At 39.2% G+C, this 16,038-nt stretch overlaps 1 protein-coding gene and 1 pseudogene across 1 annotated transcript; both read right to left on the bottom strand.

The window, feature by feature from the left end:
- Positions 1-9,348: 9,348 nt before the first annotated feature.
- Positions 9,349-10,016, bottom strand: LOC145982766 (chloride intracellular channel Clic pseudogene; annotated as a pseudogene).
- Positions 10,017-12,222: 2,206 nt separating this feature from the next.
- Positions 12,223-15,289, bottom strand: LOC145982761 (uncharacterized). Its single transcript, XM_083116129.1, has 2 exons — positions 15,144-15,289; positions 12,223-12,883 (listed from the first exon to the last, which is right to left on the bottom strand). Exons 1-2 carry the CDS (start codon positions 15,287-15,289, stop codon positions 12,223-12,225), a joined length of 807 nt encoding a protein of 268 aa, XP_082972255.1.
- Positions 15,290-16,038: the final 749 nt, after the last annotated feature.

The raw sequence follows: 16,038 nt of genomic DNA, 5'->3' as shown, positions 1-16,038 counted from the left end.
TTCACAAACAACCAAGCCCGACCAAGATTCGAACCCGGGACTATTGGCATCGAAGTGCGATGTGCTAACCACTCGGCCACAGGGTCGGGCTGCACAACATACTTTCACCATACTTTCCATAACAGTGCGAGAAATGAAGCAAACTGAAAGAATCAATTTCGTTCCTTTTTCAATTCTGAACAACACATGTATCTAAAAAAAAAAATAATTCCTAAATCACTATTAAAGGAGATATGATGGATTTTCTTAGTGCATGAAGCGATAGCCATCTTGGATTTATGACGTCACACAGGTCTTCTGCCAGAATTGCGGGCAAAACACCTGGTAGTACGTTAATGTGTACCACACTAGCAACATATTACCGATAGTCATATATTCCCTTCATTCAAAAACCAAGGGCCATAGAGATATTGACATATGCCCCTGCACTATCCAGCAACTTGCTTGGGAAAATGATATATCTGAAACAAGGATTTGGAATATTTTCCAGAATAGCTGAATTACTCTCTTGGACATTGTTGAGTGAATTTGGAGGCTTAGGATTGTTACACAATGGAAAATTATCACAAAAAAGGATATGGTAAGGTTTCAAAGCTCTGTTCTGAAATGCACAAACAAGGAATGCATTCACTTGCTACAATGGAAGGCATTGTTGCTTCACAACAAATGCTTGAAAAACTAGGTTTCAAATTTGTTTGTAAGACAGACTGGATACAGTATGAACCATATGCTTCCGAATAAAAAGAAGTTTGGTTTCTTAATGAAAAATTTTTGATTTGCAATTCAACTAAGCTACTTTTTTTTCTATGTAAAAGACATACTTCAGTGTTTTTTTTAAAAAAACTCATGAACTCAAGTAAAACTTTAAAACAGAGTTTTCAATCCCATCTCCGGGTCATCCATCAACAATGAAATTTACAGGCTGTGCTCGAACTGGCAATTCTTAGGATCAGATGTTTGTTCGTGCCTTGGCTTCATCACCTTGTAAGTTGGAATCATCTATTGTACCATTAATTGCTTTATATAGAAAGAGCAAGTCATTTACTTGTCGCCAGAATGCTTTTATCATATGAATCGAATGTTGGATATTTAGTTTATTTTCAATGAAGTTTAATAAAGCTAAATGTAAACTTGTTCAAGCAAATCCACTTAGAAATAAACCTCCAGGCACTTTGACGAGTCAGCAGCAAGGAAATAAATATCAGACAACAATGACTGTACTCCTGTGAATGTGTGAGATGGTATGACTTTTGCAATTTGTGTTCAGAATTCTGAAAGGAATTTCTCATGTCTGTATTCTTAATGTGTTGTGTGAGTGAGCATGCCTGAGAGTGTGTTTATACAGGGTGCTTCTTATAGAATCGGCCTGATGAATTTCCTAATAATGCTGCAGGTGATGCATATAACGGCTCACAATTACGACATAATCATCCATGGACCATGTTGATTTGAATGGTGTGTGGATGGTTTGAGGACATGTAGTGGTGCACGTACGAACATGATTGCAGTGTCCAGGCGACAGGCAGCCAAGATCCCCCCGACTTCACCAGACTGGATTTTTTCTTGGGGGCGGCGGGTTACTGAAGGACAGGGTGTATGCCAATGAACCACGTATGTTAAAAGCTTGAAAGGACAAAATTTTGGCTGAAATCTGGAACATCATCAGAAAATACTGTGATGACTCACTGCAAAGATGCAAATGCGGGTAGAGTTGTGCCTTCTTGAAAACGGCTGACACTTTCAACACATGCTCTGATCACAATGAACAATCAATGACACACTATCAAAGGTACCTCATGCATAAATTACGTTAATATCTCTGTGGTATATTTTATATTTCTGCTCATTTTGTCGGGCTGGTTCTATAAGAATTACTCTGTATCATCATGCCCCTTGTTTACTTAATCTATATAGAAAATTATATTGGATATTGACAAGTACTTATATTTATTTAGTTAATGATATTTAATGATATATATAAAGTGTAAGTGTTAGTTCTCGGGTATATCTGGGTTATTTTCAGATGAGAACAGATCATATCAGGTGGACCCTGTAGCCGAGGGGTTAGCACATCGCGCTGTGATGCCAAGGGTCCCGGGTTCGAATCGTGCTCGAGCTTTGTTGTTTGTGAATGTCCATTCATCAATTTCATCATTTCATCACTCATCCCCCATCTTCGTAAATTAGACAAGAGGCTAACTAAATCAATCAATCAATCAATCAACAGCTCATTTCAGCACTCTTGACTGTTAACAGTGCAGTTAGCAGACTTCCTTTCTTAAAATGGGAATGCAATATATGTAGATGGATGAAAGCAATGGTTTAAAATAATGACTTGAGGTAAACCTTTTGGGGGCGGCTCCCCTGGTGGATTTGTTAGCACATCGTGCTACGATGTCAGAGGTACTAGTTTCAAATCCCAGCTGGGACATGGATGTTTGTGAGTGTCCATTCATCAATTTCATCATGTCATCACTCATCCCCATCTTCTCAAATTAGCCAAAAGTGACACACAAAGCAAAGCAAAATAAAGGCAATCAAACAATCAATCAATTTAATCTTTGCTGCCATGCACATTGGATAAGAGGAAAAATCTCCAAATGACCATCTCTGCAAGGGGTTTTGAGAAAGTATCTTCAGATCTTGATTTCTATTTCCGTTGCAGATTTATTTCACACAAAAGGGAATATTCCGACCCAGGAACAAATTTCACTACCAAACAAGAAATTCAAATGTGTAACAGCAGAAATTATCTTTACACAAGGCCTCCCCAATGGCGCAGTAGTATCGTCATCACCTTGTAATCAAGGGGTTCAGGTTCGATACCCGGCAGAGGCACATAGTGGTTCGGATCCCACTTTAAACTGTAGGTCCAGTCTCGATTAGCCTTACTATGAATAAAGTGAACTTGAAACACCAAATCAACCAACCAATCTATTATCAGCAGGTTTTCAGTCATATTTGAAATGCTCATTACAAATGGTTGTTGGGGCCTCCCCCATGGAGAACTGAGAAGGAAGGAAAAGAAAATACATAAGAGAAAGAAAAAAGAGAGTGTGGAAAGTAAAATGAGACAAGTGGAATCATTTAATGGAAAACGAGAGAGTAGAAGATTCTATAGAACTGTCAATGAAATGCGAGGATTCCAAACTGGAGCATATATATGTAAGGATAAAGACGGACGACTGTTAAGTAATGACCAGGATATTTTAATTAGATGGCAGGAACATTTTAATGAACTTTTGAATGAACAAAACCAGAATGGAAGTGGAATGGAGCAAGAACAGAATCAGCATACGGAAGAAGATCAGAATGTAACAAATCCCCAGCTTAATGAACAGGAAAAGCAGGGACCTAGCCTTGAAGAAGTTAAGAGTGCCATTGAGAAGCTGAAAAACAATAGAGCGCCAGGATCTGACAAAATAACAGCAGAGATGATGAAACTTCACGGAAGGGATTTCTTGAGAAGCATTCAAAATCTACTAGATAAAATATGGAAGGATGAAGAAATCCCATCACAATGGGAAGAAGGTATAATATACCCCATATATAAGAAGGGGGATCGCCTACAAACAGAAAACTATAGAGGCATCAGCAAACTTAACACCGGATACAAAATTCTCTCCAATATACTTTTCCGAAGGCTCTCCCCGTATGTAAACAAAATAATAGGTGACTACCAATGTGGCTTTAGAGAGGGAAAATCGACCTCAGACCACATACATACAATTAGACAGATATGCGCAAAGACAAAAGAATTTGGAATAAATACATATCACCTCTATATAGATTTTAAATCTGCATATGATACCATACGAAGGAACGAGCTGATTGAAGCCATGAGGGAATTCAACATCGCACAGAAATTAGTAAATCTAGTAGAAGAGACTCTAAAAAAAGTGCGATGTAGAGTACAAATAAGAAATCAGCTATCTCAAGAATTCGAAACAAAACAAGGATTGCGTCAAGGAGATGCCCTGTCATGTATGCTATTCAATATTGCACTAGAAAAGGCTGTCAGAGAATCAGGCATAGACATTAGAGGAACTATAATAAACAAGTCAGTGCAAATGATGGCATATGCAGATGATGTGGTTATAATAGCTAGAACAACAAGAGCATTGCGTGAAGCTGTAGCTAATCTCCTTACAGCAGCACAAAAAATGGGGCTTGCAGTAAATGCTGCTAAAACAAAATATATGGAAATAACCAAGGTGCATACTAGTACCACACATTTTGAAGTTAACGGGCTCTCCTTTGAGAGAGTACAGGAATTTAAATATCTTGGTGTGTATATAACAGAAAAAGGAGATTCTCTGACAGACATTCAACACAGAATAAGTATGGCAAATAGAAGTTACTTTGGACTTGGAAAACATATGAAGTCCCGGTATATCAGAAGGAAAACAAAAGTTAAGCTATACAAAACGTTAATAAGACCTATTTTAATGTATGGATGTGAATCATGGATTATAACTAAGAATGCTGAGACAATGATCGGAAGTTTTGAAAGGAAGGTCCTGCGCAGGATCTATGGTCCTATATGTGAAAACGGATTTTGGAGAAGAAGATACAATAATGAACTATATCAACTCTACCAAGATATAGATATTGTGAAGGAAATTAAACTAATAAGGTTAAGGTGGCTAGGACATATATACCGAATGCCAGATAACTCGATGTGCAAAAAGATAACGTTTATGCATATGGAGGGCAGGAGAAAAGTAGGAAGACCACCTTTAAGGTGGGTTGATTCGGTAGAAGAGGACCTAAGTATGCTGGGAGTTAGGAGTTGGAGAAGGAAGGCGCTGGATAGAGATGGATGGCGGAAGATTTTGAAGGAGGCCAAGGCCTGTGATGGGCTGTAGTGCCAGAAAAGAAGAAGAAGATTAACTGTGTCAAAACAAAAAGTATCATTATCTGCTGATGAAGAACAATTATATGATGCTAATGAGATATGCCCACAGAGCAATTCATATTTTACAAATGAAAATAAGAAAATTCAGCATCATTGTCATTTCACAGGAGAAAATTTGGAGATTTTGTGTAATAGCTGTAATCTCAAAATACAAAGAGACAAATTTGTCCCCATATTATTTCAATATGGCAGTGGCTATGATTTCCACTATTTAGTTAGGCATCTAAGTTATGATACAGAGCATATACACTGCTCGCCATTAAAATTGCAACACCCAGAAGGAAATGAGATAGAAACACGAAACTTGGTAAATATGTAGTTCATAATAAGATAAGAAAATGATTACAGTTAGAGCTCGGTGGTGTGACATGTGACACGTAGAACATGGTTGCATAACCCCAAGGAGCTAGTAGCATGTACAGCCTCCACGGGTGGCAATAACTGCTGCAACATGGCGAGGCATGGACAGAATGAGTCTATCGATGTCTGCTTGCAGTATGGCGTCCCAATCAGCTTCCACACGGTGCCAGAGGCCTTCAACATTACGTGCTGGAAACCTGAGTTTGGCCAGCCAGCGACCCACCATGGACCAGACATGTTCAATTGGCGACATATCCGGCGAACGTGCTGGCCAAGGAAGCAGGGGCACGTGGTTAGCTTCCATAAATGCGAGGACATTCCTTGCAACATGGGGGCATGCGTTATCCTGTTGAAAAGTGGCATTATGCAGTGCATGGAGTAATGGGACAGCAACAGGACAGGGATGCGAACCTGTGTGATGTACCGTTGGCTGTTCAATGTCCCTTGAATGCGTACGAGACGCGAACGAACACCTATGGCGATGGCACCCCATACCATGATACCCAATGAAGGCCCTGTGTGATGATGCATGATGCAGGCGTCATGAAGCCTAGTGCCACGGTGCCGCCACACGCGTGTACGTCCATCATAATGTTGTATACAGAAGCGGGATTCATCAGAGAACACTACAGCATTCCACTCCGCCATCCATGCACGACGGTCTTGGCACCATCTCAGACACAAACGCCTATGCTCTTGCGTCAGAGGAATCCGCAACAGTGGGCGCCGGGAAAAAATTTCCCGGTTCGCCAAACGACGAAGCACGGTTCGTGGGGACACTGGACGTTGTAAAACATCCCGTACTTCATGCGCAATCCTCGTTGATGTGGCCGTTCTGTCTGTAAGGGCCATGCGTATCAGATGTCTGTCCTCTTGTTCCGTCATCCGACGCGGACGTTGTGAACCTCTACGTCGCTCTACAATGCCTTCCTGGACACACTGGTTCTATACACGGATCACTGTGGATGCATTCCGTCCTACACGGGCACCGATCTCACGGTAGGATAATCCGCATTCACGGTATGCAACAATTCGGCCGCGATCGAACTGGGAAACCAGCTGGAATCGCTGCCGTATTCAACGACGTGTCATTGCTGACCGATTTTAACACACTACAATCACGACCATGCACTTTCACTGCTCTTCTGCACCTATCTGACCTGCTACAGGTACCACTTACCAGATGTCGTGGCAGGCGCACATGACGCATGATGGCCTTAAACACCTAATCATTTCCTTCTGCACCTCTCCTCTACACACTGTGCACATTTCGTCCGATTCCGATTACTCCTTCTGGATGTTGCATTTTTAATGGCGACCAGTTTAGATGTTCTAGCAGAAAATCAAGAAAGATATATTAGTCTTAGTAAAACAGTAAAGATTCCTGGTGATGGTATTATTAAGGTGAGATTTCTAGACTCTATCAGATTTCTCTCTGCTGGCCTGGATGCTCTTGCCAACAAATTATCTGATGAACCGTTCACAATTACTACTAATAGTTTTCCTGGCTTGGGCATAGAACGTATTAGACAAAAATTGGTCTAGCCATATAAATATGTAACTGACCATAGTAAGTTTAATGATGAAACTCTTCCTCGTCTCTAGGAGTTCAACAACCAACTTAGAGAAAAGAATATTACAGATAAAGATTACCATCATGCACAATTAATGTGGAAGAAATTTGGGTGTAAGACACTGGGAGATTACCATGATGCTTATCTAAAATTAGATGTGACAATTCTTGCTGACATATTTCAAGCTTTTAGAAAATTGTCCATGGATATCTATGAACTGGACCCTGGACATTTTTACAGTCTGCCAGGGTTAGCTTGGTCAGCTAGGTTGCTAAAAACAAAAATAGAGCTGGAGCTAATTTCTGATGTGGACATGTGGGGGCATGGTACAATGCACACAAGGATATGCAAGGGCCAACAATATACATTTGACAAAAGAATATAATCCAAATGAACCCTGTTGCTATATATTTGATTTTTTAAAATTTGATTTAGTTTATTTTACTTCGCGTTTTGTGCCTCTTGGCTAATTTGCGAAGATGGGGATGAGTGATGAAATGATGAAATTGATGAATGGACATTCACAAACAACCAAGCCCGACCGGGATTCGAACCCGGGACCGTTGGCGATGTGCTAACCACTCGGCCACAGGGTCGGGCTATATATTCTATGTTGATGTGAACAATATATGGTTAATCAATGATGCAGAAATTTTGCTATGGTGATTTTCAGTGGATAGACCCTACATCAATAGACATATAAAATTTTGATGACACTGAGTATGGTTTCTTTGCTGAGGTGGATTTTGATTTCCCTCAGGAGATGCATAATCTATTTTCTGATTTGCCACCAGCCCCTGAGTTCAAGTGTCCACCTGAATCAAAAGAAAAGAAGCTTCTGATGACTCTTGACCCTAAAGAAAGATATGTCATACACTATAAGAATCTCAAATTTTAAATAGAGAAAAAGGTTCATATTGTTTCCTCCTTCCCTTATTATATTATTATATGATTTTATTACCAGGATGTAAGTAAGAAAAGGTACTAGCGAGAGGTTTTGTAACAAGGCTCAGACCATTCTATGTTCGGAGCGACGCCTCCGTCCTCCGGGTACATACCTGCACTCTATCTTCCTCGGTGTTCACTCGCACAAACCAAATCCAATACTGCCCACGAAATTTCCTTCCGATCTTCTCAGATCGGTTCGGTTGCTTCGCTATACAAATTCCAATACCTGTCGATTCATATCCATCTGTCAGGCTGGTACCTTTCCACGGATGAGACAAGTAATGGAATTTGTAAGGTCTGCATTCCAAAAAGACGAGAACATCCTGTCTCCGTAATGTTTCGTTTTCAAGTACACCTTCTAATTCTTACCTACAAGTCCACATACCCCCTTGTCAAGAAGCGTCATCTCCGATGGTCGCTTGTCTGAGTGTACCATTTATTGGTTCATACATGTCAGAAATTCCTTTGAAATGATATAGTCGTACATCAAGAAACTATCAAGCCTGGTAAGCAGAAAATTTTTACCAGTACCAATCCATAATACTTATTATTATGCATAAATAATGCATAAACAACTAAATACCCATTAATAACCAAAGAGCAGTAAGTTAATTAACTAAACCTATGAATATAAAATTAGTATAGTTCATTATAACGCGTCTGACTACCATGCTCAAGGTCCCGGGTTCGATCCCCGGCCGGTTCAAATCCGGGAACTTTTCTAACGGTGAAAGCGGCCCCGGCGCCCACCCAGCGTCGAATAACATGGGTACCTGGGGGAAACCCTGGGGGGTAAAGGCGGTCAGGGGCGTGATGCTGATCACATCACCCCCACTCACGACCGGATCAAGAAAGTGTGGGGCGTTACCCCCACACCCCCTATACGCCTTCATGGCGTGGTGCTATGCACAGGGGAACACTTTACCTTTTTTTTTTACCTTTTTATAGTTCATTATAATACATAACCATAACCATTACCTGCACAACAGCTTTTTTTTGTTTTGTTTTACGATGTTAACACTTAACAGATACTGTCAAAGTGATATGATGGGATATCGATACAAGATTGTCCCTTAAATTGATTATTTTAATGTTACGTTATCACTGGTGTTCTTTGCATCGACAATGAAAATGTAAATTATGATGCACTATACACTATAATACTCAAATAGTCAAATCCTTGAACCAAAGTTTATAATTATTTACAAATCTGAATGAAATAATATTCACTTTTGATAAGGCATAGTTTATACTGCATGCCATAATTACACTATGTAATCACTTAGAGAATATTCACTGTTTAAACACATTGTGTTCAAACCTTAAGGGTTCAATATGACATGATTTCGTATCATTGTGTATATTTACACTTAATCACTTTGTTTTATAATCTTGAGAGTACCAGTTTCTTCTAAAATAATTCACGCAAAGATTGCAGGTCAGTATCATTTCGATTAACCATGTCCTGAACTGTTCACGTTTGTCCATGCATAGAAATGTATCTGACTTCGTAGCACAATTGAGACGAACCTAGTTCCTGTACTTCATTTAGTCTATTGGGACTTCAATAGGGATTGAAGTGGTGAACGTTGGTGTTTCCAGTTCTTCGAACTTCTTCATTTTCGCACCTTGTTGCAACTTGTAAGGATTGATTACATCCTGGGCAGCTGGGTTGCTCTGGTGAATTGGCATTTGGAACATGTAATGCTACTAATTTGTCCTGCTGGTAAGGATTTCCAAGTTCGTGAAATACTTGCCTGTTACACTAAGGTGTTGTAAGCTGGGAATCAGATCACAGTGGGAGAATCACATGTTGTCCTAGGTGAGAAACCTCTTACTCTTCTTCTCCAACTTCCGCAACTGGGACAGAAGGTTCTTCTTGGATGCATTGTCCTGTCTTAGCAGTATCAATTTGAATGTAATAGACACATATTCAATCAATGCTGTTCCTTCTTTATCCTGTGCAAACAAAGTGTACCCTCCGGGAACATTCTTCTTGACTTGGCTTTCATCTTTCTATTCTCCAAAACGGCAAGTCCATCGTCCTTCAAAATCTGGGGGGGGGGGGGGGGTGCTCCGAAATTGGATTTAAATCTGGATTTGTTTTCTGTAGAAGGTGGAAGACAATTTGGCAGCATTGGTCCTCGAGTTTTCCTCTGTTGATCTTCGACGATGCTCTGGTTTTGTAGGTGCCTGTTAGAGGTGGTCTGAGCCATTGAAAGGAAGGAGAATGAGAAAATAAGGATAGGAATGTAGTCGAGATTGGACATATACCAGTCGACATGTACTCAGACAAGTGTAGGGCAGCTTTAGAAGTTCACTGTCTGCCTGCTGGACAGGGTGTCTAATCCATTGGCTAAGTGCCAGTCGGTGGTGATGTGCCTTAACAGATACTGTCAAAGTGATATGATGGAATATCGATACAAGATTGTTTAGTCAGCACTTTGGAAGAAGAAGGAATAGGGGGTGGTGCCGTTGATGGTCTGATATGTCTTTTTTGTGCTATTCTCACAGGAATAATTTGTTCTTCATTTGTGACATTTATACTGCGAGCTTGTGGGGTAGGTTTTTGTCGACTGGTTGTTTGTTTTGCAAGGGGACGACAACAAAAACAGGATTTAATTTTACGAACAAAACATGATGTAATTAATAAAAATAAGAGAGTCCCTACAATTATTAAAGATATCGCTGACACTGTATGAGACGCAGTTTCTAAGGGCAGTGCATTAGTTCGAGTGATATCTCGGAAAGCATTTACTTTTTTTTTCAATGAAACACAAAAATTATCAATATTTATGAAAATTAATTCATTTACTGTTCTCACTCATATGTATTATGAGGAATTCGTTATACAACGTATGTATGGAATTATCAGAATTCCAGAAATTGTGTACTAAGGGATATCAGATATGCTCAAGTGCGCACAATACTTAAATGGCTATCTATGAAGATAAAACCTGTCCCTAGCATCATTAAACTTCACATAAGTGAATTATTATTATTGCGAGCGTAAATTCATACATACTGTACATAAATATAACTTGTGCACTATTTCATTTAAATTATAACAGGAGTGTATACTCTGCAATATACATATGTATATTGTTGTAGAGAATTTACACTAAATATCTTAATGCTCATTATTCTCTTAATGTTCTAATTTCTCTATTATATAAGTTTCTTGCATAATCGTGTTTCACTGTAATCTTCAAATGCAGATGATGTGAGGTTTGGAGAAACTGCTTACATGCGAAACCTCTGTCACTTCTGCTAGTTGCTTGTTGTTCGTTTGATGTCACTTTCAGGATGACGTCACGCTACTTCATTCCTTGGCCGCGGTAATAGGAGATGTATGTGTTTTGTTGATATCGCTCTCTTCCAAGTCGACGAGGCAAGTGTTGCAATCTTCATGAAAATAAACCAGTTTATTCAAAGAATGACAGTTTGGCGTTGTTATCACGAAATTCTATTTTTGAAGAGGACAGTTCCTGTATATTTTGATAAGATTTAACAAAATAAATGCATTTAGGTTTTAATTACACACGATGCTTCGATTGGACTGCTTGTTTAGTAGCGTCGTCTTTCTTACCCTTTGACTAATCGCGACGATGACGATGAAATGATGGAATGACAACGTTCTTTCCCATTTGACTTTCTGTGGAATTATGTCCCTTTGACTTCTGTCTCTTCGGTTTCTGACTGTTCTGCAGACATTTCGTTGATGTTATCATTTTCTTCTTGTATTTTCTCCTTTTCTTCGAAGAAGGGTTTGACTCTTGTTATGGAAAATGTGTTGATTTTATCCTTTCCTCGGCCGTCCTTGTAGCTTATTCGTATGCTGTTGGCATTTTCCATTTTGATAACTGTTCCATGTATTTTGCAGTAATTTGCAAAGTGCTTAGGTACATTTCTTTTCGGTACTGTGTCTAAAATTAGCACTTTTTGTCCAGGTTGAAATTCAACATGCCATGTGTGTTGGTGTGAGTACTTTTTCTGTGTTTGAAATTTCTTCTGGAGATTTTCCTGTGCTTGTTCACGCATCGCTTGCAATATGTCTAGGCGTTCCTTGTTAGAGCACTGCAATGAATTTGGGTCTATTCCTAGCAATGAATCCATCTCATTCTTTGGTTCGTAACCGTACATAAAGTAATGTGGAGAATATCTTGTTTCTGTATGTACTGCTGTATTTATCACAAACGTTATGGCCGAGATATACAGATACCACTGTGCACATTTTTTCATTACATATGGTCTCAGCCTTTGCTTTAATTTCTGAATATGTCTTTCGGCGAGTCCAACTGTTTCGTGGAAGTCTGTGTTTGCGAATCTGAGACTGAGGTTCAATATTTGACTGAATTGTTCCATGATTTTTGAAGTGTGTGCTGGTGCATGATCAAGCGTGATGTTGTCTGGCACACCAAATCACAAGATGATCTGTTCCATTAATGCATTGGCAATCGTTTCGGCGTCAACTGAAGGTATGGATGTCGTTACCATGTACCTGGTCGCTTGATCAACGCAGATGAGAACATAGCGATGTCCGTGGTTAGCTGTGGCCTGCAGTGGACCACACATGTCAATGACCCACTTCCTGGCTGGGGTGGCGATTGGTTCGAACGTCTGAAGGGTGAGCTTCTTTGGTCTGAAATCTCTCTTCGACATCTGGCATTCGAGGCAACTTTTTGATTTCATGTACACCCATCGTTTTAATCCTGGGAAGTAAAATATTTTCCTGAAATTTTCATATGTGGAAGATGGTGAAGCATGAGCTGCATTGTATTCACTGCAATGAATCTTCTCGAAAATTTCATCTTTTAATTTGTGTGGAATGCACAAGAGAAGTTCCTCTGTCTTGTTGTATCGATGACGTCTGTACAGTTTGTTGTCTTTGATGACGTAATACTGTGCTGCTCGTACTACTCCTGGATCTTGCATCAGATTGTTGTTGATGACTTTAATAAGAGGGCCGAATAATGGATCGTCTTCTTGATGTTGTTGAATGCTGAATTTTTCGTCCTCTAGGTGGAAAATTAGTTCAGGGTTGTCTTCACTGTCGACAGGAGCTTCCTCTGCTGGATAGCAGCTTAAAGTGTCTACAAGGGCATTTTATGATGACTTGACATGTTTCACATCAAAGGAAAACTGCTGTAGTTCCAGAGCTCTACGTGCCAGCGGACCTGTCAAATTTGATGCTTGTCGTAAATATGATATGGAGTGATTATCAGTTATTCAAGTAAAATGGCTGTTTAGCAAATAATATTTAAACGCTTTTACTCCATAGACCACTGCGAGAAATTCTAGTTCAAATATTGATTTCTTCTTGTCTGTGTCGATTAATCTGCGGCTCGCAAAGGCAACTGGGTGGCGTGAGCTTCCGTCTTCCGAATCTTGCAAAATGCTGGCTGCGAGGCCAACTATAGATGCATCTGTGATGAGGTAGGTCTTCTTATTTTGAGAATACCGTTTGAGAATGGGAGAACTGAGAATTTTATCCTTTAGTTCATCAAACTCTTTCTGGTGCTGCTCTGTCCACATGAACGGAACGTTCTTTTTCAAAAGTTTATATATGTTATCCGCTAAAAATGAGAATCCGGACACATATTTCCTAATGTAAGAACAAAGTGCTAAGAAGCTCTTCAAGTGTTTCTTATTGCTAGGTGTTGGAAAATTCTTGATTGAATTAATGATTTTGTCAAAAATTTTCATCCCTTTCGCAGAAAGAAGGTGTCCCAAAACGATGGTTTCTGAAAATGCGAACTTACACTTCTTTATTCCAACTGTCATGTGTGCTTTCCTAATCCTATCAAATATTTGTTAATTTAGGGAGAAATTCTCTTCAAAAGTGGAAGTTGCTATGCACAAATCATCTAAATAGGTGGCTACTTGATTGTCGGGAAGACCACTAAATACAATGTCCATTAGTCTATTCATAAAACTACTGGATGTCTTCATGCCCATAGGTAAACATTGATAACGGAATGAACCACAACCTGGAATTGCGAAGCCCGTAACTGGACGTGGTTCTTCTGATATTGGAAATTGAAAATAAGCTTGAGCCATGTCCAGTGTAGTGTAAAAAAATTTACCCGCAAGACGTGCTAAAATGTCATTGCAATCTGGAGTGGGATATGAAACATTGTATATTACTTTATTAATTTCTGAAAAGTCTGAAACTAGTCTGTAGGTCCCATTTGGTTTCTTAACTAAGAATATGCAATGACGAAATGGTGAGTTTTCACAAGGTTCAATGATCTGTTGTTCTTGAAGTCTTGTTATCTCATTTTTCATTTGCCTAGCAAATGGAGGAACACATTCAGCAACATCCACGTGTGCTTCCATTGCGTTTGTTTCAGAAAAGCACTCAGGATTCCAATACATGATATCTGCATAATTGTAAATTAAATTTTGAATTTTGAGCTTTTGGTCCTCTGTTAGTTCGGGATTTATATCAATTTGTTTAACGTCATAAAATTTCCTATGTTTAGTGAGTCGTTTTAAGGTTTCCTTGTTTAAATTTTTGTCACCTTGCTCGAATGAATGATGTACTTTATGACCACCATTTGTATTCGCATTGACGTTAGGGTCATACATTTCAGAAATTATTTGGTTACTTCCTGCTGAACCAATTGGAGTGTTTTTCTGTATTACTAACGGATGATTTTTTGTGTTTGTTAGCAAAATGTTGGGTTCTTCTTCATTAACTAATGCATAAGGTGCTAAAACATCTAATGAGTCCAACAATTCTTTATTCGGTTCAAATGTGTTATATTTAGTCCCAATCTGGATGGTTTCTAGCCGTAGTTTTACATAAGTTGAGGATTTCGGTTTTAATGTTATTTTTATGTTGTGCTACAAATGTTGAACTTTGATTTAAATCTAACATTTGAAATATTTGATCAGGAATGGTGTGTACTTTGCTTTCGTCACTGGAAAATTGCCATTTTGGTGAATACCCTAATCTCTGCAATGAGATCGTATTATCTCCTAACGATATATTTGCTTTATGTAGATTTAAAAAATCTGTGCCCAAAATTGCATACTGGAATTTTGTATTCTATTCTGAACGGGTGACAGTAAAATTTCCCACCGATTTGGAATCGTATGCAGGCAAATTGTCTGACAGTTATGGAATTTCCACTTATTCCTGCTATGGTTGAATTTATGTTTGCATTTGTTGGAACCAAGTTGTCATTTATTATACTACAATTTGCACCTATGTCTACAAGTACAAGGTTTCCTATTCACTATCCCCTGATGACCGTTCGCACCTTCATAGGGTTTCAATAGTTTAAAGAGGCATTAGGTGATTGTTGTTCCGATGAACCTGTCTGATTGTAATATACTTGTTGATTATATTGCTGTGCTGTATTTTGTTCACGTTGAGGGCAACAGTATTGGCAGGTTTGCCATCTCTGAGCTTGTTGAGTGTGTTGTCTCTGGAATGGCCTACAACCTCCTCTATGGTAATTTGAACGACACCTGTTCCCATGTTAGTAACCATTGTTTGAATTATTTGATCTAAAAAAATTGTTAGTACTTTGGGAATGTGAACTATTCCGACCGTTATATCTTTGGCGTGCAGGAAATCGATTATTAGTTCTAATAGGCTGTGATCTATTTCTGAACATTTGTGCACTATTCTGAAAATGATTAATTTGGAGTTCATTCATTTTAATTTCCAAATCTTTTAATTGATCTTGTGTTACAAAGTTTTTTTCTGTTTGCAGTTGACTGTTTATTTCCTGTTGATTATTTGAGCTAGTTTGAAGTTCTTTTATGGGAGGTTGGGTGACTATGTTTTGCAATCCTATCTGATTTGTTGATGCAACTAGACCTTGAGTATATTTAAGCGCCGCTAATTCCCTAGCTTCTCTGTACGCTTGCTCTTCCAAGAGGGTTTGTTTTCTTTGCAAGTTGTTGATGAACCGTAGAAGTTCATCCACCGAATTAAAATTCTTGTCGGAAGCTACTTGAAGGTATTGCATTCGTAGTCCCCTCACAATGTAATAAATTACATGCTCCACGGATGCTTGGGGGAGATATTTCTGGATCAAGGCATGCTTACGCAAGATGTAAGAGCCCGACCCTGTGACCGAGTGGTTAGCACATCGCGTTGCGACGCCAAGGTCCTGGGTTCGAATCCCGGTCGGGCTTGGTTGTTTGTGAATGTCCATTCATCGATTTCATCATTTCATCACTCATCCCCATCTTCGCAAATTAGCCAAGAGGCACAAAACG

The sequence above is a fragment of the Lepisma saccharinum genome, chromosome 2, assembly GCF_977018435.1.
Source record: "Lepisma saccharinum chromosome 2, izLepSacc3.1, whole genome shotgun sequence".
Classification (NCBI taxonomy): Eukaryota; Metazoa; Arthropoda; class Insecta; order Zygentoma; family Lepismatidae; genus Lepisma; species Lepisma saccharinum.
The sequence above is the reverse complement of the archived record's forward strand: the minus strand, read 5'-3'. Positions and strand labels throughout refer to the sequence as shown.